The 17,318-nt window shown below is 40.8% G+C and overlaps 1 protein-coding gene across 2 annotated transcripts; it reads left to right on the top strand.

The window, feature by feature from the left end:
* Positions 1-5,119: 5,119 nt before the first annotated feature.
* LOC131709384 (zinc finger protein OZF-like) lies at positions 5,120-15,938 on the top strand. 2 transcript variants are annotated; one of them, XM_059011901.1, is made up of 3 exons: positions 5,120-5,310; positions 12,569-13,079; positions 14,826-15,938. In XM_059011901.1, exons 2-3 carry the CDS (start codon positions 12,599-12,601, stop codon positions 15,563-15,565), a joined length of 1,221 nt encoding a protein of 406 aa, XP_058867884.1. In that variant the 5' UTR covers positions 5,120-5,310; positions 12,569-12,598; the 3' UTR covers positions 15,566-15,938. The 2 variants fall into 2 exon arrangements, with proteins under 2 accessions (XP_058867884.1, XP_058867883.1); XM_059011900.1 differs by lacking the exon at positions 5,120-5,310 and adding an exon at positions 5,565-5,591.
* The last annotated feature ends 1,380 nt before the right edge of the window (positions 15,939-17,318 follow it).

Here is a 17,318-nt window from a genome sequence, read left to right as displayed (position 1 = left end):
GCACCCTCCCCTTGCAAGGATAATGGCGCTGAGTCTTTTTCCATAATGTTTAATGAGATTGGAGAACACATTGGGAGGGATCTTAGACCATTCCTCCATACAGAATCTTTCCAGATCCTTGATATCCTTCGGTCTGCGCTTATGGACTGCCCTCTTCAATTGAAACCACAGGTTTTCAATGGGGTTCAAGTCCGGAGACTGAGATGGCCATTGTAAAATGTTGATTTTGTGGTCAATTAACCATTCGTGTATTTTGATGTGTGCTTGGGGTCATTGTCTTGCTGGAAGATCCACTTGCGGCCAAGTTTGAGCCTCCTGGCAGAGGCAGCCAGGTTTTTGGCTAAAATGTCCTGGTACTAGGTAGAGTTCATGATGCCGTTGACCTTAACAAGGGCCCCAGGACCAGTGGAAGCAAAACAGCCCCATAACATCAAAGATCCACCACCATATTTTACAGTAGGTATGAGGTTCTTTTCTGCACATACATCCTTCTTTCGACGCCAAACTCACTGCTGGTGTGCATGGCCAAAGAGCTCTATTTTCGTCTCATCTGACCATAGCACCTGGTTCCAATCGAAGTGTCAATGCCATTTAGCAAACTCCAGGTGCTAACGTTTGTTGGTTGCTCCCAAAAAAGGCTTTTTTCTGGCAACCCTTCCAAGTAGACTATTGGCATGGAGGTGGCGTCTAATTGTAGATTTGGAGACGGTCTTGGTGACCCCAAGATGCAACTAAGTTCTGTAATTCTCCAACTGTGGCCCTTGGACTTCCCTTTGCCTCCCGAACCATCTGCCTCACTGTGCATGGGGGCAAGATACACTTGTGTCCTCTACCAGGCAAGTTTACCAGTGTTCCAGTGGTTTTGAACTTCTTAATTATTGCCCTAATAGTGGTAAGTGGTATATTTAGTTTTTTAGCTATTGTTTTGTACCCATTGCCTGATTTATGAAGGTCAACAACCATTTGTCTCTTTTCATTTGTGAGTTCTTTGCCTTTCCCTATGGCAATGGATGACAAATGGATTTCATATGCGTGTTACCTCATTTTTATACCCCAGTGAAACAGGAAGCCATGGAAGGCCACAATACAGTTCCTTAAGACTGAGATGAACTTAAAGAAGTAGAATGTTAATGCAGATTTAATTTTTTGTTTGATTTTATTTATAAGAATCTTTAGGGGTGCCAATAATTCTGACACCTATATTTTTGAGAAAACATTTTATTACTTTACTTTTATTACTTAATAAAAAAACTTTTTCTCCGAGCAATTGTATTACAATAAAAGAATATGGTTTTCCCATATATTTGAGCATAAAATACAGCTCATTACCTGTGTTGTTTATTTTATACAGCCTTTTTTGCTTATTTTTTATCAAGGGTGCCAATAATTTTGGAGGTGACTATATATATATATATATATATATATATATATATATATATATATATATATATATATATAATGTATCCTGATATTGAATCTGGAAAGCATATATAAATATACAGCCTCATATTTCTTTACTATTTTGTTCATGTTTTTTTTATTCATTTATAGAATTGAATAATGGAATTATAAATATAATTTGATAAGAAATGTGACATTTTTGAAGGACTAAAACCCTAGTTTTATATTTCAATATTAAGCATCTAATGGAGGTGTCATTCTGTATATTCAAAAAGGAGTATTAATTAACTCCAATCGCATTGGCTCTGATGCTTCCAGGGTGGGGATGGGAACTTATTCTCATTGCACAACAGCGACCCCTACTGGCCAGACACAGAGCACATTCAGAGTGGATGAGAGCGAACCCTACTGGCCAGACACAGAGCACATTCAGAGTGGTCAAAGTGAACCCTACTGGCCAGACACAGAGCACATTCAGAGTGGTCAAAGTGAACCCTACTGGCCAGACACCGAGCATATTCAGAGTGGATGAGAGCGAACCCTACTGGCCAGACACCAAGCACATTCAGAGTGGTCAAAGTAAACCCTACTGTCCAGACACGGACACATTCTGAGTGGTCAAAGTGAACCCTACTGGCCAGACACGGACACATTCAGAGTGGTCAAAGCAAACCCTACTGTCCAGACACGGACACATTCAGAGTGGTCAAAGTGAACCCTACTGGCCAGACACCGAGCATATTCAGAGTGGATGAGAGTGAACCCTACTGGCCAGACACCAAGCACATTCAGAGTGGTCAAAGCAAACCCTACTGTCCAGACACGGACACATTCAGAGTGGTCAAAGCAAACCCTACTGTCCAGACACGGACACATTCAGAGTGGTCAAAGCAAACCCTACTGTCCAGACACAGACACATTCAGAGTGGTCAAAGCAAACCCTACTGTCCAGACACGGACACATTCAGAGTGGTCAAAGTGAACCCTACTGGCCAGACACCGACCCCGGCCTCTGCTCTGGATTGTTCAGTGTAAAAGTGATTCTGGCTTCAGGCTTGTGAGATTCAAGGACGCTCACACTCTCTCAGAACTGTGGGGACTCGCTGCGGTCAGGGGAAAAAACATAATTGGACATTTCAAACTGGGGAGAAGTAAATAAAAATAATAATTGATCACTCAAAAAAGCACAGCTAGGGCTATTAGAAATAACTACAGCTATGACCAGAAAATTGGCATCACCCTATAGAATGAACAAATTTTGCTTCATAATGTTGAATGAAACCTGCTGAATGTTACATTAACATATTGAATTAAATACTGCTTTGTAGTTTTCCATATACTGCATGAAAAACTGACAACAATTGAAAACAATGTGACATGCTACTGTACTACTATTATGGCTTCAGGTAGACCTGTTTTTGTGAAATCATTTTGTTGTTTCTTTGATTACACAATGTTAAATAAAAGTCTGGAATTATGTTCATATAGTTTTATTTTTAGTTTTGTTGTTTGTTTTGTTTTTTTATTATACAGAAAATTCTAGGTGATGCTAAACTTTTGTCCGAGCTGTACATATACATCATCACTGCCATTAAAATAGAATGTTTAAAGCTTTATATATTGTGTATCAATTGCATCCTATAAGACAGTGTGAAGTGAAGATGATGCTATTAAAAGAGAACATCTTTACACATTTCACTATTCAGAAGCCACTAATAAACTCTGCATTGATTTTACACTGAACTGTTGTGAAGTGTTTTGTTCTTTATTGCTTTACTGCTGGGCTCCACTATTTGTGCTGCCTGTCTAGGAGAAGAGAAGTCTATTAATCCAAACAGCATGCAGATTTATTTAGATTGGATCAGGAGCAATGGATCCTCAGACAGGTTTGCACTGTACAGGGATGTCATGCATGCGGAAATGGGAAAAACAACAAACAAAATCCAGCATTACTTTAAAACATTAAGGTCACAGAAAATGACACCACTGCAGAGGTGCTTCATGTGGAGCAGCTTTGAGGTGCTTCATGTGGACGAGGTGCTTCATGTGGACAGCTTTTGGAAACACATTTAGAAGCACACTTCTGGAGATTGATTACTAAAATATGTATTTTATTTTTAATCAAATGAGGGTCAAGTGGTACAAACAGTAACATGTAACAATAATAATCCTGGTTTGTTAACTTTAGTGTTTCGTTGTATTGGAACCCAAGGGCTGAAGCTGAAATGTATAGAAGAGGTTCAGACTGATACAAATGAACAAGGAAATGTCACTTACACTAACAAGGACCATATTAGAAAAGGAAACATAAATTACACCACAGAAATCTAATAGCGTGTTATTAATGTCCAAGAATAAACTGGATTGCTGGACTGCATTGAAAAAAATAAAAGTAAAAATTCTGCCATCTACTGGTCACTTTTATGAACTGATTAAAATATTAAATTCAGAATCTTTAACAAAAAGCCACATTTGTGTTTGAACTGGTTTCTCCTTAATGTGTTTGAAATAATGTTTAAATATACGTTCAATGAAGTGTATCTGTGTTTCCTTCACTAGTTTTATTCTGCTGGTATCATTTAAAACACTGTAATAAAATCAACATTATTATGATGTTGTGTTTCTATATATTATGCTCTTTAAAAACACTTTTCTTTTTTTAAATGTTCAATAGGTTTTAATTGACTTGGGGTTACACTTCAAGTATGCTGTATGCTTAAAAATAATCTGTAATAATCTAGCCATCCGATAGACACCGATGAGACACTGAACTAATGACCCATTAATGCTATGCCTAATACTAGAATGCCTATGCGTTTTGGAGAGGGGCTTCAACTGATTCAACTACGTTAGTGCGGAGCTTCTAATCATTCACGAGGTTCATTGCTCATGAGGCTTCACATCGCTCACAGGAGCTCATTGAGACTTCGGATCAGTCACATGATTCAGTGATTCACTACTTCAGGTGATTCAAATGACCACTGCTTCATGTGAAGCAAACAAATGACGTAACCCGCCTCGAACCATCTGAAGCAAACAGTGTTCCGCATGAAGCAACACATCACGTGATCTGACTGAACCAGAATCAATACAATGCTTTGTTGAAATATAGCCTAGATTACTCCTGGAAGGAAGCATGTATTATTTATTTATCTTTTTTTTCAATTAGTTTATTTAAAAAATATCATAAAATATGATTCTTTTAGTTTTGCATTTTGGAAAATGTAATTATTATTATAATCTAAAACTAGTTCTGTACACGCACACTTCCTCACAGGAGTAGGGATTTGATCCTGAGCTTCACAAGCATTTCTAATTACACGATTTACTAACTTGTTGCGCCACCGGGAAACTAGCTAACAAATGAAATATCAAATATCTTACTTGTTTCAACACTAATTTCCTAGCCGAGTACATCTGAGGTCATGTACATTAGGCTACAGATCATAATTTCTAAATGCCAAGTTCCAGGCAATAGCAGCCTGTGTGTAACTCGTGTGTTCAAGTTCCAGTATGTTAAATGACGCGGCTCTACCAAGAGATGTCACTATGGAGCACGAAGCGCTTCAAGTGATTCGGCTCAGTGAATCTTTTATGAAGCAAATGGTTCAGAGGGTTCAGTGGTTCAAGAAGCTTCACTTTCCCCACCACTAGAGAAAACCGCTAACGACTCCCTCTGGAAGAGAAATAAGAGAGGCTATAACACCGCGCAGCTGACACCCGGGGAGGGGATGACGTGTTGGGGCGTGGTCTTGTACCTGGAACTGAGAGAGGGGTTTAAATCTGCAGTGAGGACTAGTCTAGTCACACAGATTACCCGTCGCTGTCAGTTTGAACTGCCTCTTTACCCTGGAGAGAAGAACCGAGACGGTCAGAGCCGTGCTGCACATCCCACTGACAATACCTGAAGTAAGTGTGTCCCTCTTTTTTCATCTTCTAAATCAGCTTCATACTCTCCTCATACTGTCTAATTGTAACTGAGTGTGTCAGAGCAGTCAGCGCATTGTCGTTTGCATACGTGGCGTTCACTCCGTTCAGTTTGTGTAACTCCAGCACTGGCGACTCTTTGAAAGGGAGCTCTTCTGCAATACAGTGAGCGCGCGGTGTTCATTATTATGCACAGCCCCTCTTCCTGTGCCTTGCTGTGGGTTGATTCAGTTTGATGGAAACACACGGAGATGCTCTGCTCTGTAGGTTGCGTTTGCTTTCCTGAAATATGCTGCTGATCCTTTGCATGTCCTGCACGACTCTTCTGTTTAATTAGTGTTTTATTTCTTAAGCGGCTACAATAGGGCAGTGAGACGAGCTGATTCTCAACCGAACCATTCAGTATAGGAGAGGGGGGAGTGTTACACAGAGTTAATAATGACGGTGTTTTAATCATGTGTGTATGAAACTGGTTATGAAAATATCTATTTAATATAAACAGCTATACGTATAGTGTCTTGCATATACTATTGCTTTACAATAATACCTGGTTGTCTGAATTTGTAATGAATTGGTGCTCATCTCTTTCAAATACGGGAACTACTGTAGTTTAACTGCGGTTCAGTTGAGTGGATGGGCAGGGCCGCGCAACGATTTTTGCCGCCCTATTATTATTATTATTATTATTATTATTATTATTATTATTTCTTAGCTGACGCCCTTATTCAGGGTGACTTACAATTGTTACAAGATATCACGTTATTTTTACATACAATTACCCATTTATACAGTTGGGTTTTTACTGGAGCAATCTAGGTAAAGTACCTTGCTCAAGGGTACAGCAGCAGTGTCCCCCACCTGGGATTGAACCCACTCCGGTCAAAAGTCCAGAGCCTTAACCACTACTCCACACCGCTGCATAGGCAAACAAATTGATTTATTTCTGTTCTAAAATGGAACGTTTGCCTCTAAAAAATCTTTTTGAACCTACAACCTTCAGCTTACAAGCGTGTTGTGTTAACTGTCAGCGCTACACGATGATTAGTTGAGACAAACAGGATTTTGAAAGATTAGTCAGCCAGCTGAAAATTCTCCAGACTGTTATATTTCGAATCATCCTTCATCTTCATCATCCTCATTCTGAGATTCTGAGCTGGAGCTCTGAAAATGGTTGGTTTCCTGTGAGTGTAACACTCATTGTGGTCCCTATTGGCACAAGGAAGTACGGTTTCCTCTGTCTGTGCTGGTTGAGAGTAACGCTATTTGTGGTCCCCGTTGGACAAAAAAGAAACATCGTTTCTAAGAATTAGCTATGCTGAAGGATAGCCTATATACTTGGTAAAAGTGAAACATAAATAAATATTAATATAAATATTGAAATAAATGAATACATAGACGTGTGTGTAATTTGTGTTTACATTACTATCATATAAACAATGACATTTTAGTACTGTATGAAATTAAATATTCAACAGTTCTTGTTCAATTGTATATTAGTGAAGATTTTTGTACATAAAGGTTGTCATGCTTTTTATATAGTTTCTTATAAATATATTGTAACGACCTGGACAATTGCTTTGTTGCAGGACTTGTTGTTCAGTTTGTATTGGAAGGGGAACGGGGCGGGTCACGGTGTTAGTGAATGGGGAGAATGTGTGCGGGACTTGTTGTTCAGTTTGTATTGGAAGGGGAACGGGGCGGGTCACGGTGTTAGTGAATGGGGAGAATGTGTGCGGGACTTGTTGTTCAGTTTGTATTGGAAGGGGAACGGGACGGGTCACGGTGTTAGTGAATGGGGAGAATGTGTGCGGGGCTTGTTGTTCAGTTTGTATTGGAAGGGGAACGGGACGGGTCACGGTGTTAGTGAATGGGGAGAATGTGTGCGGGGCTTGTTGTTCAGTTTGTATTGGAAGGGGAACGGGACGGGTCACGGTGTTAGTGAATGGGGAGAATGTGTGCGGGGCTTGTTGTTCAGTTTGTATTGGAAGGGGAACGGGACGGGTCACGGTGTTAGTGAATGGGGAGAATGTGTGCGGGGCTTGTTGTTCAGTTTGTATTGGAAGGGGAACGGGACGGGTCACGGTGTTAGTGAATGGGGAGAATGTGTGCGGGGCTTGTTGTTCAGTTTGTATTGGAAGGGGAACGGGACGGGTCACGGTGTTAGTGAATGGGGAGAATGTGTGCGGGGCTTGTTGTTCAGTTTGTATTGGAAGGGGAACGGGACGGGTCACGGTGTTAGTGAATGGGGAGAATGTGTGCGGGGCTTGTTGTTCAGTTTGTATTGGAAGGGGAACGGGACGGGTCACGGTGTTAGTGAATGGGGAGAATGTGTGCGGGGCTTGTTGTTCAGTTTGTATTGGAAGGGGAACGGGACGGGTCACGGTGTTAGTGAATGGGGAGAATGTGTGCGGGGCTTGTTGTTCAGTTTGTATTGGAAGGGGAACGGGACGGGTCACGGTGTTAGTGAATGGGGAGAATGTGTTGCAGGACTTGTTGTTCAGTTTGTATTGGAAGGGGAACGGGGCGGGTCACGGTGTTAGTGAATGGGGAGAATGTGTGCAGGACTTGTTGTTCAGTTTGTATTGGAAGGGGAACGGGACGGGTCACGGTGTCAGTGAATGGGGAGAATGTGTGTTGTTGTTTACGGGGGTTGCAGAGCATTTGAGAATTCAACACCGTCTCCCTGAGTTGGGGCTGCCACCGGTCCAGGTTTGACCCGGACAGTCCAGGAATTAGCATCTGTGTCCGGGTGGCAGAAATTAACAAGCCTGGATTCCCTGATGTCAGGTTTTTAAGTGAAACGCATCAGAAACACCAACCTTCCTATAATATTTTCTTTGACATACATTAGTTACTTAAGCGATTTCCACTGTTGTATTTAGAAAAATGCACTGTTTAGTCCTGATCTGTACATTCAACTTTGTCTTCAGCATTATTCAAATGCTGGGGGACTACGAACATATCCACGTGATGTAAACAATCCAAGTGAGAGGTTGCAGTCACGTGACCCCAGCAGGCTACATGCTGTCGGTATTTTGCAACCACAGAGTATTCTTCTACCTTCAGTCACAGGAATTAGAAAGATATCATTTATGATGTGCCAGGTACTTGGAATCTGTGACCTCTACTGTGCATCACCGGTGAGCGAGCACACTGACGTGATTTGAACAAGATTCCTTTATCCTTTTAAGAAAACGTACATACTGGTACATGTTTAAGAAAAAACACATTTTCAATAGTTTGTTATAAAATACAATATGAATTATGTACAGTTTCAATGTTCGTATATAAACGTTTAACATCTTTCATTTAAATATACTCGCAATTAAAACCATGTATAAGATTAGTATAACTTTGTACGGGGATTAAACAAACTTAGCCATGTAGCTTCAGCGAGTGACAGCTACATGGCTAAGCTATGGAGACTTCTGTTCAGTTTAAGTTGCCTAAAATTACAGGTAGATGGATGCTGTTTGCAATTGTTGTACTTTTAAATATGTTATAAATGATGATGCTTCATATTAGCTCAGTAAATAATAAATGTAGCGCAATGCATTCTGTTAATGGTAAAGGCATATTTTATGTAAGGACTGGGAATCACCAACCTGCTTAATTGTGTTAAACTGCAGTATGTAATTCAATATGTTAACGTAACATTATATTCGACTATGATGCAACATTGGTTAATTCTGTACATTGCTGGGCACAGGTATAATTGCAGTAATTTATCTTAAATGGCACTTATATGCAGGGGTCGGCACAGTCATGTTGCACAACAGACACCTTACAAAATACTGACCTCACTAGGACAAGATCGTATATTTTGTCCGTTAGTATTACATATATTTCATTATATCCCAATATCAAATAAACATACCTCATAATGCTGTGATCGCATTACAGCAAGGACACTGGAACTAGAGGAGCTCTCAGCACCCCTGCTTTAAACATGGTTCCAGTGCCACTGCATTACTGCAAGGACACTGGAACTAGAGGAGCTTTCAGAACCCCCGCTTTAAACATGGTTCCAGTGCCACTGCATTACTGCAAGGACACTGGAACTAGAGGAGCTTTCAGAACCCCCGCTTTAAACATGGTTCCAGTGCCACTGCATTACTGCAAGGACACTGGAACTAGAGGAGCTTTCAGCAGCCCCGCTTTAAACATGGTTCCAGTGCCACTGCATTACTGCAAGGACACTGGAACTAGAGGAGCTTTCAGCAGCCCCGCTTTAAACATGGTTCCAGTGCCACTGCATTACTGCAAGGACACTGGAACTAGAGGAGCTCTCAGCAACCCTGCTTTAAACATGGTTCCAGTGCCACTGCATTACTGCAAGGGCACTGGAACTAGAGGAGCTTTCAGCACCCCTGCTTTAAACATGGTTCCAGTGCCACTGCATTACTGCAAGGACACTGGAACTAGAGGAGCTCTCAGCACCTCTGCTTTAAACATGGTTCCAGTGCCACTGCATTACTGCAAGGACACTGGAACTAGAGGAGCTCTCAGCAGCCCTGCTTTAAACATGGTTCCAGTGCCTCTTGTTTTCTATCGCTTTTCTTACAAACATATTTTTTGCTGCAGACGTGTTTTAATATTTTGTACACCATTTCTTGGCAATGCTCTGGCCACTGCAGATTAATTCCACCCTTGATTGTTCAAAAATAAAATATTCATTTTCCCAAGCAGGATTGAAATATCATCTTTTAGGTTTCGTTGCAGCTATCTCCGGAGGCTAACTGTCATTCTGTCTGATTTATTATTATTATTATTATTATTATTATTATTATTATTATTATTATTATTATTATTACTTAAAATTGCATATGAGGGAAACAGTACAGCTTCAAAAAATGTGAAAAGTTGCACAATGGTAATTCTTTTTAATTTTGAGGAGATATACTGTATCTATTATTCCTTCTTGGTCCATTTTCAGTCCAGCAATACGTTATACAAGAAATAGATGGAGATGCAGTGCACGTTTTAGTTTTTGTTGTTCGGATCAAGAAAATTTGAGTGATAACCATTTTTTTCAGCTCATGGTGTCGTTACGTAGAGCTGTTTGTTTGCTAGAATCCATTTTAATGGAAACCTGTTTTTGTACGATAAGATTCGCATATATATACACTACCGGTCAAAAGTTTTAGAACACCTCAATTTTTCCAGTTTTTATTCAAATTTACGCAGTTTAATGTCTCAATGTACTCTGAAATTAAAGCATAGAACAAATAAACAATTGGAGATAAAAAAGAAATCATGGAATCATTTTGTTTAACAAAATTTAATCTAAATTTTTGACTCATCAAAGTAGCCACCTTTTGCAGATATAACAGCCGAACACACTTGTGGCATTCTTTCTACAATGGAAATCAAATATTGTTTGGAAAGTTCTTCCCAACACTGTTGCAGATGTTTCCACAAATGTGTTGCACTTGTAGGTTGCTTTGCTTTCACCCTTCTGTCCAGTTCATCCCAAACCAGCTCGATGGGGTTTAAGTCTGGAGACTCTGCTGGCCATTCCATGATTTGAAGCCTACTGTCTTGTTCTTTTCTTTTAAGGTAGTTCTGACATAGCCTGGAGGTATGTTTTGGGTCATTATCTTGCTGTAGGATGAACCCCTGACCAACTAGGCATATACCAGAGGGTATTGCATGGCGCTGTAAAATGCTGTGGTAGCAGTTTTGGTTCAGGGTGCCACTCACTCTGTGCAAGTCGCCGACTCTGGATCCAGCAAAAGAGCCCCAGACCATCACGCTTCCTCCTCCATGTTTGACAGTTGGTGTCACACACCGAGGAACCATCCTTTCGCCTACTCAACGGCGTACAAAAACCCTGCGTGATGAACCGAAGATTTCAAATTTTGATTCATCGGTCCATAAGACCTTCTTCCAGTCTTCAGTAGTCCACTGGCGGTGCTTCATGGCCCAGGCAAGCCTCTTTTTCTTATTTTGCCATCTTAGCAATGGCTTTCTTACTGCCACTCGACCTGTCAAACCTGCAGCTCGAAGTCTTCTCTTCACAGTTGAAACTGAGACTTGCTTACTTCGACCAGTGTTAAGCTGTGCTTGAAGCTGTTGTCCTGTGAGCCGCCTATCACGCAAGCTGTTGACTCTCAGAAACTTGTCTTCTGATTCTGTTGTGGGTTTGGGTCTGCCAGACCTCTTCCTGTCAGAGTTTCCTCCAGTTTCCAAGTGCCTTTTGATGGTGTAGAAAACTGTACTCACTGACACCTTGGCTTTCTTTGCAATTTCTCTAAAGGAAAGACCTACACTTTTAAGGGTTATAATGGTCTGTCTGTCTTCCTTTGTTAATTGCCTTTTTCTCGCCATTATGAGAGCAATATACTACTTCCTGCAGTACAATACTGTCCAAATAATGCTTAAGAGGGTGTAGTAACACAGTCTGTTCCAACACTGCTTTTATACAGACAGAGGGTTTGTAAGTAATCAACAAAAGTTGGGACACCTGTAGGAATTGTTAGCATCAACTTTCAAGGCTTAATTTACTTCCATTGCTGCAGAACAGCTGTAAGTTGTTAACCCATTGCTTGTTCCCTGAAAAAGGCCTTTTTGTATAACTCTGAAATGTACATTATTTTTCAGTTTTTCGTAACCTAAACTTTTTTTTTTTAACCTCTGGCAGTTTACGGCTTACCTTTGTACCATTTCAGGTTATTCACTGGACTTGAACTGCTTAAATTTCAATAAAAACTGGAAAAATGGGGGTGTTCTAAAACTTTTGACCGGTAGTGTGTGTATATATATATATATATATATATATATATATATATATATATATGCATGCCACATTTTGCAAGTTCGCTAGAAATGTGTTCTTGTTGATGGAAACATAGCTATTATCAGAGTAATTAAATGAAATCCAACAATGCACGCTCCATTTGAATACGCAAGTAACTTCAATGTGTCCTTTTCTTAGCAACCGGTTCAAAACCGCAAGCCTGTTGCCAGGGGAGACCAGATTTCGCGTGACCTCACACTACACTGGGCAGCAGTGTGGAGTAATGGTTAGTGCTCTGGACTCTAGACCGGAGGGTCGTGGGTTCAATCCCAGGTGGGGGGGACACTGCTGCTGTACCCTTGAGCAAGGTACTTTACCTAGATTGCTATATAGTGTAGTATATAGTAAAGCCAGCCCTGCTGTTAAGGACAGATTCTGTCGGTCCCTTCAATGGCCTTAGTAGTACCTTAAATAAATAAATAAATGTTTTCTTTTTTTCAGCAACTTCTAAACAGAATCCTGTGTGCTGTCATGGACAGTGTGGAGATGGAATCTGTCCAGATTAAAGAGGAGTTCCCTGAACTTGAACCTCTCCCCTTTACAGTGGAGTTCTTTGGGCTGGCTTCCCTCCTCATTAAACAGGAGCTCTGTGAGATGCAGTGTGACAGCAGCCAGCCAGAGGTCTCTGAGATTAAAGCTGAGCACAATGAATTTGAGATCCCCCAGACAGAAGAACCCCTTCCTGTTAAACAAGAAGAGGTGCTGGAAACTGTCCGTATTAAACAGGAGCCCCCTGAAGTAGAGTTTGCCCACATGGAACCAGGGAAGGAAGAATCCGAGGACTTCAAACCAAACATCCCTGAGCTGGAGCCTGTACGCCTGCGGGAGTGTAGCGTGGTGCTGGAGAGAGTCTGTGTGAGAGAGCAAGGCGCTGGAGAGGAAGGCTCTCTCAACAGCATGCAAGGAGGTGGACAGGGAGACAGGTGCTCACATTCAGAATGCAGTCTAGCAGGTGAGTGACTCCCAGTAGCTGTGACATTGTCATTCTAGATTGCATGATATCCACAGTGTGGTTGAGAGGGAGGGAGGGAGCATGTGGGTTACATTACTAGCTATTTGTTTTTCCTGTACCACTCACACCAGTTCAGGATAGGACTCACTACTGGTGATCTTAAGATACAGATATAAGCCCCTTTCACACGGGCACTCCTATACCCAATTATACCAAGGTGGAGAAGAGCTAAAGTACTGTATATAACATTAGAAATGTTCAGTGTCAAAATAGAGGGATATTATTGTACATGTGTGATGTCATTATGGGTGCTAGATTCCATTACATGTATCAAGTTTAAACTTTTGAAAATATATAGTTTAAATGTTAAAATACAAACATTGAGATAGTGCTATTACTCATTTTTAACATAAATAGCTTTCTCTAAATTACTGCATATATGTTATAAATAGGGCTTCTGGTTGTCTGTGTTGTACCTCTGCTATTCTACTCTCTTTAAAGAATGCAGTTGATCCTGTTCATCCATTCGTGTATCTCAATCACACTGAGAAACACGTTCATGTGAAACAACTAAATGGGGTTTTCATTTAAATGCAGAAGCGACTCCTCTTAATGTAAATACAGACATGCAGAACGACTGTAATAGAGTGTGTCCAGCATAAAATACTGTACTGTTCATTCTAGCTTTAATAAAGAGGAGTCTCTTATTAACATGTCGCGATCTCGTCTGCACGTCCTGCTTGTAATGAAAATGAAGGCTTGGCTGATTTAAATGCCAAGCCTTCCGATGCATCTGGTGAAGGCAACGAAAGAAAACTCTGAGTAGCTGTATTTGCAGATACGCTCTTGTTGTTAATATTTGGCCATTTTTGACAAAGTTTAAACAATTGAGCACAATTAAAAATGCTTGACTCCTTGGGTTTGACGCGCTTCATTAAAGAAAATGCCCTTTTCTCCAGAGCAGAGAATCGTCAATGTTTTGACATACAAGTATATTCAGGTGTTTCCTATGGTAGCTTTCTATACCCTGTAGAATTGTGTACCCTTGATGATTCCATCCCGACACAGTTGCATTTTCTTTCAAAGATCGCTGGATATGAACACTTGATGATTCTGGACAGTACATGTGAAAAAAATGAAAACGCGTTTTAAAAGAAGAAAATCTTTTCTAAGGTTACTTTAAATCAAGGGTTTCATGGATGAGCAACACAGGAGGCTGAATGTCCTGCATATCTAGAAAATCAGTGGAGTTAAATGTGCGGTTTTTATTTTGCCACATCACTAGTTTTGTCTTGTTCACAATATGTGTTGAAGCTGCAGGAGTGCTTGAGAAAACACCTGGGCTCGGGTACAGAAATATCGCGTGTGCGCGTCCGCATCCAGCAGTCTGAGAAACTGCATCTGCACAGGGGGGATGCAGAATTCTATGGGGTACAGAAATCTGCATAACACCCGTCAGAACAATTTTGATTTTGAGATGCATGCCTCAGTTCGAATGTCAGGGATCATGTGTTAATCAGCCCTGCACATGCCCTAAGGTTTGGTTCATACACCTGTGGCAGGAGTGTGGATGGCATTATTCAACCTGTCGCAGGGGGTCGGAGACCCTCAACTCCAACCAGAAATTGTCAGTCTGAAGTATGAACCAACCTTAAGCCTACAAGCAGTCCCTGTTTCTGTCTTTCCTGTTCATATTTAAGCCTACAAGCACTCCCTCTTACTGTCTTTCCTGTTCATATTTTCCAGGTTCCAGTCCAGCAGCTAAAGTGAGGGCAGGCGGTGGAGAATATCCTGACTGTGGGAAAGGTATCACGCTGTTCGTGCATTTAAACAAAACCCAGCGGACTTACACAGGAAAGAAACCGTATCACTGCTATGACTTTGGGAAGAGTTTCAGTCAGTCAGGATACCTTGTTTCACACCAGCGAATTCATACAAGAGAGAAACCGTATCGCTGCTCTGACTGTGGGAAGAGTTTTAGTGTGAAACAAGGCCTTCAAAACCACCAGCGAACTCACACAGGAGAGAAACCGTATCGCTGCTCAGACTGTGGGAAGAGTTTCAGTGTGAAACAAGGCCTTCAAAACCACCAGCGAACTCACACAGGAGAGAAACCGTATCGCTGCTCTGACTGTGGGAAGAGTTTTAGTTGCTCAGGAAACCTGAAAGCACACCAGCGAACTCACACAGGAGAGAAACCGTATTGCTGCTCTGACTGTGGGAAGAGTTTCCGTGTGAAACAAGGCCTTCAAAACCACCAATGGACTCACACAGGAGAGAAACCGTATCGCTGCTCTGACTGTGGGAAGAGTTTCACTGTGAAACAAAGCCTTCAATACCACCAGTGGACTCACACAGGAGAGAAACCGTATCGCTGCTCTGACTGTGGGAAGATTTTCAGTTGTAAACAAGTCCTTCAAAAACACCAGCGAATTCACAGGAGAGAAACTTTAAAAACCATGTTCAATGGGACTTTTCACTCATGAGGGGAAAATAATATTAACCTTGCATTACGAATCCCTGTGTAATAACTGTTTTGTAGATCACTCTTAAGAACATGCATTTAAAACTCTCTTGCACTCTGTGTCAGATAGTGGGTGATGATGCGGACACGTCACAAGAGGCTTCTCTGCTGTCAGTTTAACTCAGGCTGTCAATGCAGTCAGTGCCTGGGAGTGGGAATATGCAGAAAGGAAACTATTCCACACCTCATCTGATGGACGAGTCAGGAGAAATCGATAACTCAGTGTGGAAATGAGTTTCAGGATTTAACATTTTGAACTTACACTATTTATTTTCAAGTTTATCATGCTTTTTATTTTTTTTAATGATCTAATGTACAATAAATGATGAATTGTTTGTTTGTCATGATTTGTGTGTGATGCTGTACAGAATTCCTGTTTTCCAAGGTGCTGGTTAATCTTCCCCTCTGGTAACAGCTCGTGCACAGCTCCTGGGTATTGCAAAACGTCAGCAAGTTTAGAGCTAGAATTCAGTACTTTTAACCATTCCACATAAAGAAGATGGAAACCAGTTTCCCCCCTCTACAAATTTATATAATTAAGAGTGAAATTAAACTTTTTAATATCGCAGTACAGAACTATTTATTCTCATTTCCCACTTGCTGCTCTGCTCTGCAGGGACAGGTGTCCATGCTCACACAGCTGCTTTGCTGCGGAATGCAAACGTGTCATGTGACAGAGTTGCATTCCACAGCAGGTGCAGAGCTTCCCTTTAAGAGTTCATTTTAAAAGAATAATATGTATCAGAAATTAATGCACGATGATACCAAAAAAATGTCATTGTGTAAGACTGGATCCTATTATAATACAAAGCGCAGCACAATCTGAGTTCCATTTAGTTTAGATTCAAGTTTAGTTGTGTGCGACGCACGGGTGTGGCCGGCCCTTTGTTTGTGAAATGAACGCGGCATGGCGGCATCAACAAGAGTCCTACTGAAAAGATGATCAGGATGACTGGGGTGAGTGCCTGCAATTACTCTCACTGACACTAGAGGCCACTACAATAATGTCTATGCTTTATTTACTGTGCTTTGATAGACACCTCTTTAAACACATCTGTAATTGTGAAATATGCAGTTGAATGCACATTTTTAGGAGAAATACTGTTAATACAGTCTGCAGTGGGAAAATGGCAAAAGACACAAACAACTTTTCTGCTAGTTTTTACTGGCATGATGGGTATTAGAATATTTGACTAATGTAGCAAACATTGTGTAGTTACACAAATCACTGCTTTCTAGCTAGTTTTAGTGGGAAGATGGCTATTACAAGTTTTTATTATTGAAGATGGCCAAGAAACCCTGTCTAGTTACTCACATCACTGCTTCATCTTCCCACTAAAAATAGCTAGAAAGCAGTGATGTACGTTTAAAGTTTCTTTATTTATATAGCACCTTTCACACAGTGTCTCAAAGTGCTTTACAATACAATAAAAAAACAACAAAATACAGAATTAAACACCATTTTTACAGCAAAATTGGTAATATTAATGAAAAGTAAGCAACAACTCGGTTTAAAAACAGAAATACAGTGAACAAGTTTAAAATAACAGATTTATACATAAAATCTGAACCATTGCATATCAGTTTATCTCAACAATAGTACTGCAATCCATTGTTCTGGAAGTGTGCTCCTTTCCAAACCAGCTCTCTAAACCGTACTCTTCATTAACCTTTCTTTTGGTTTTCAGGACACTCCCAACCACAGGCCTCCAGTC

The sequence above is a fragment of the Acipenser ruthenus genome, chromosome 43, assembly GCF_902713425.1.
Source record: "Acipenser ruthenus chromosome 43, fAciRut3.2 maternal haplotype, whole genome shotgun sequence".
Classification (NCBI taxonomy): domain Eukaryota; kingdom Metazoa; phylum Chordata; class Actinopteri; order Acipenseriformes; family Acipenseridae; genus Acipenser; species Acipenser ruthenus.
This window is presented reverse-complemented; position numbering and strand designations above follow the sequence as displayed.

Bases quoted from the DNA above. Each gene is read 5' to 3' on its own strand.
- LOC131709384 (XM_059011900.1), top strand. The intron at 13,080-14,825 runs GTGAGTGACTCC...CATATTTTCCAG, and splicing joins TTCAGAATGCAGTCTAGCAG to GTTCCAGTCCAGCAGCTAAA.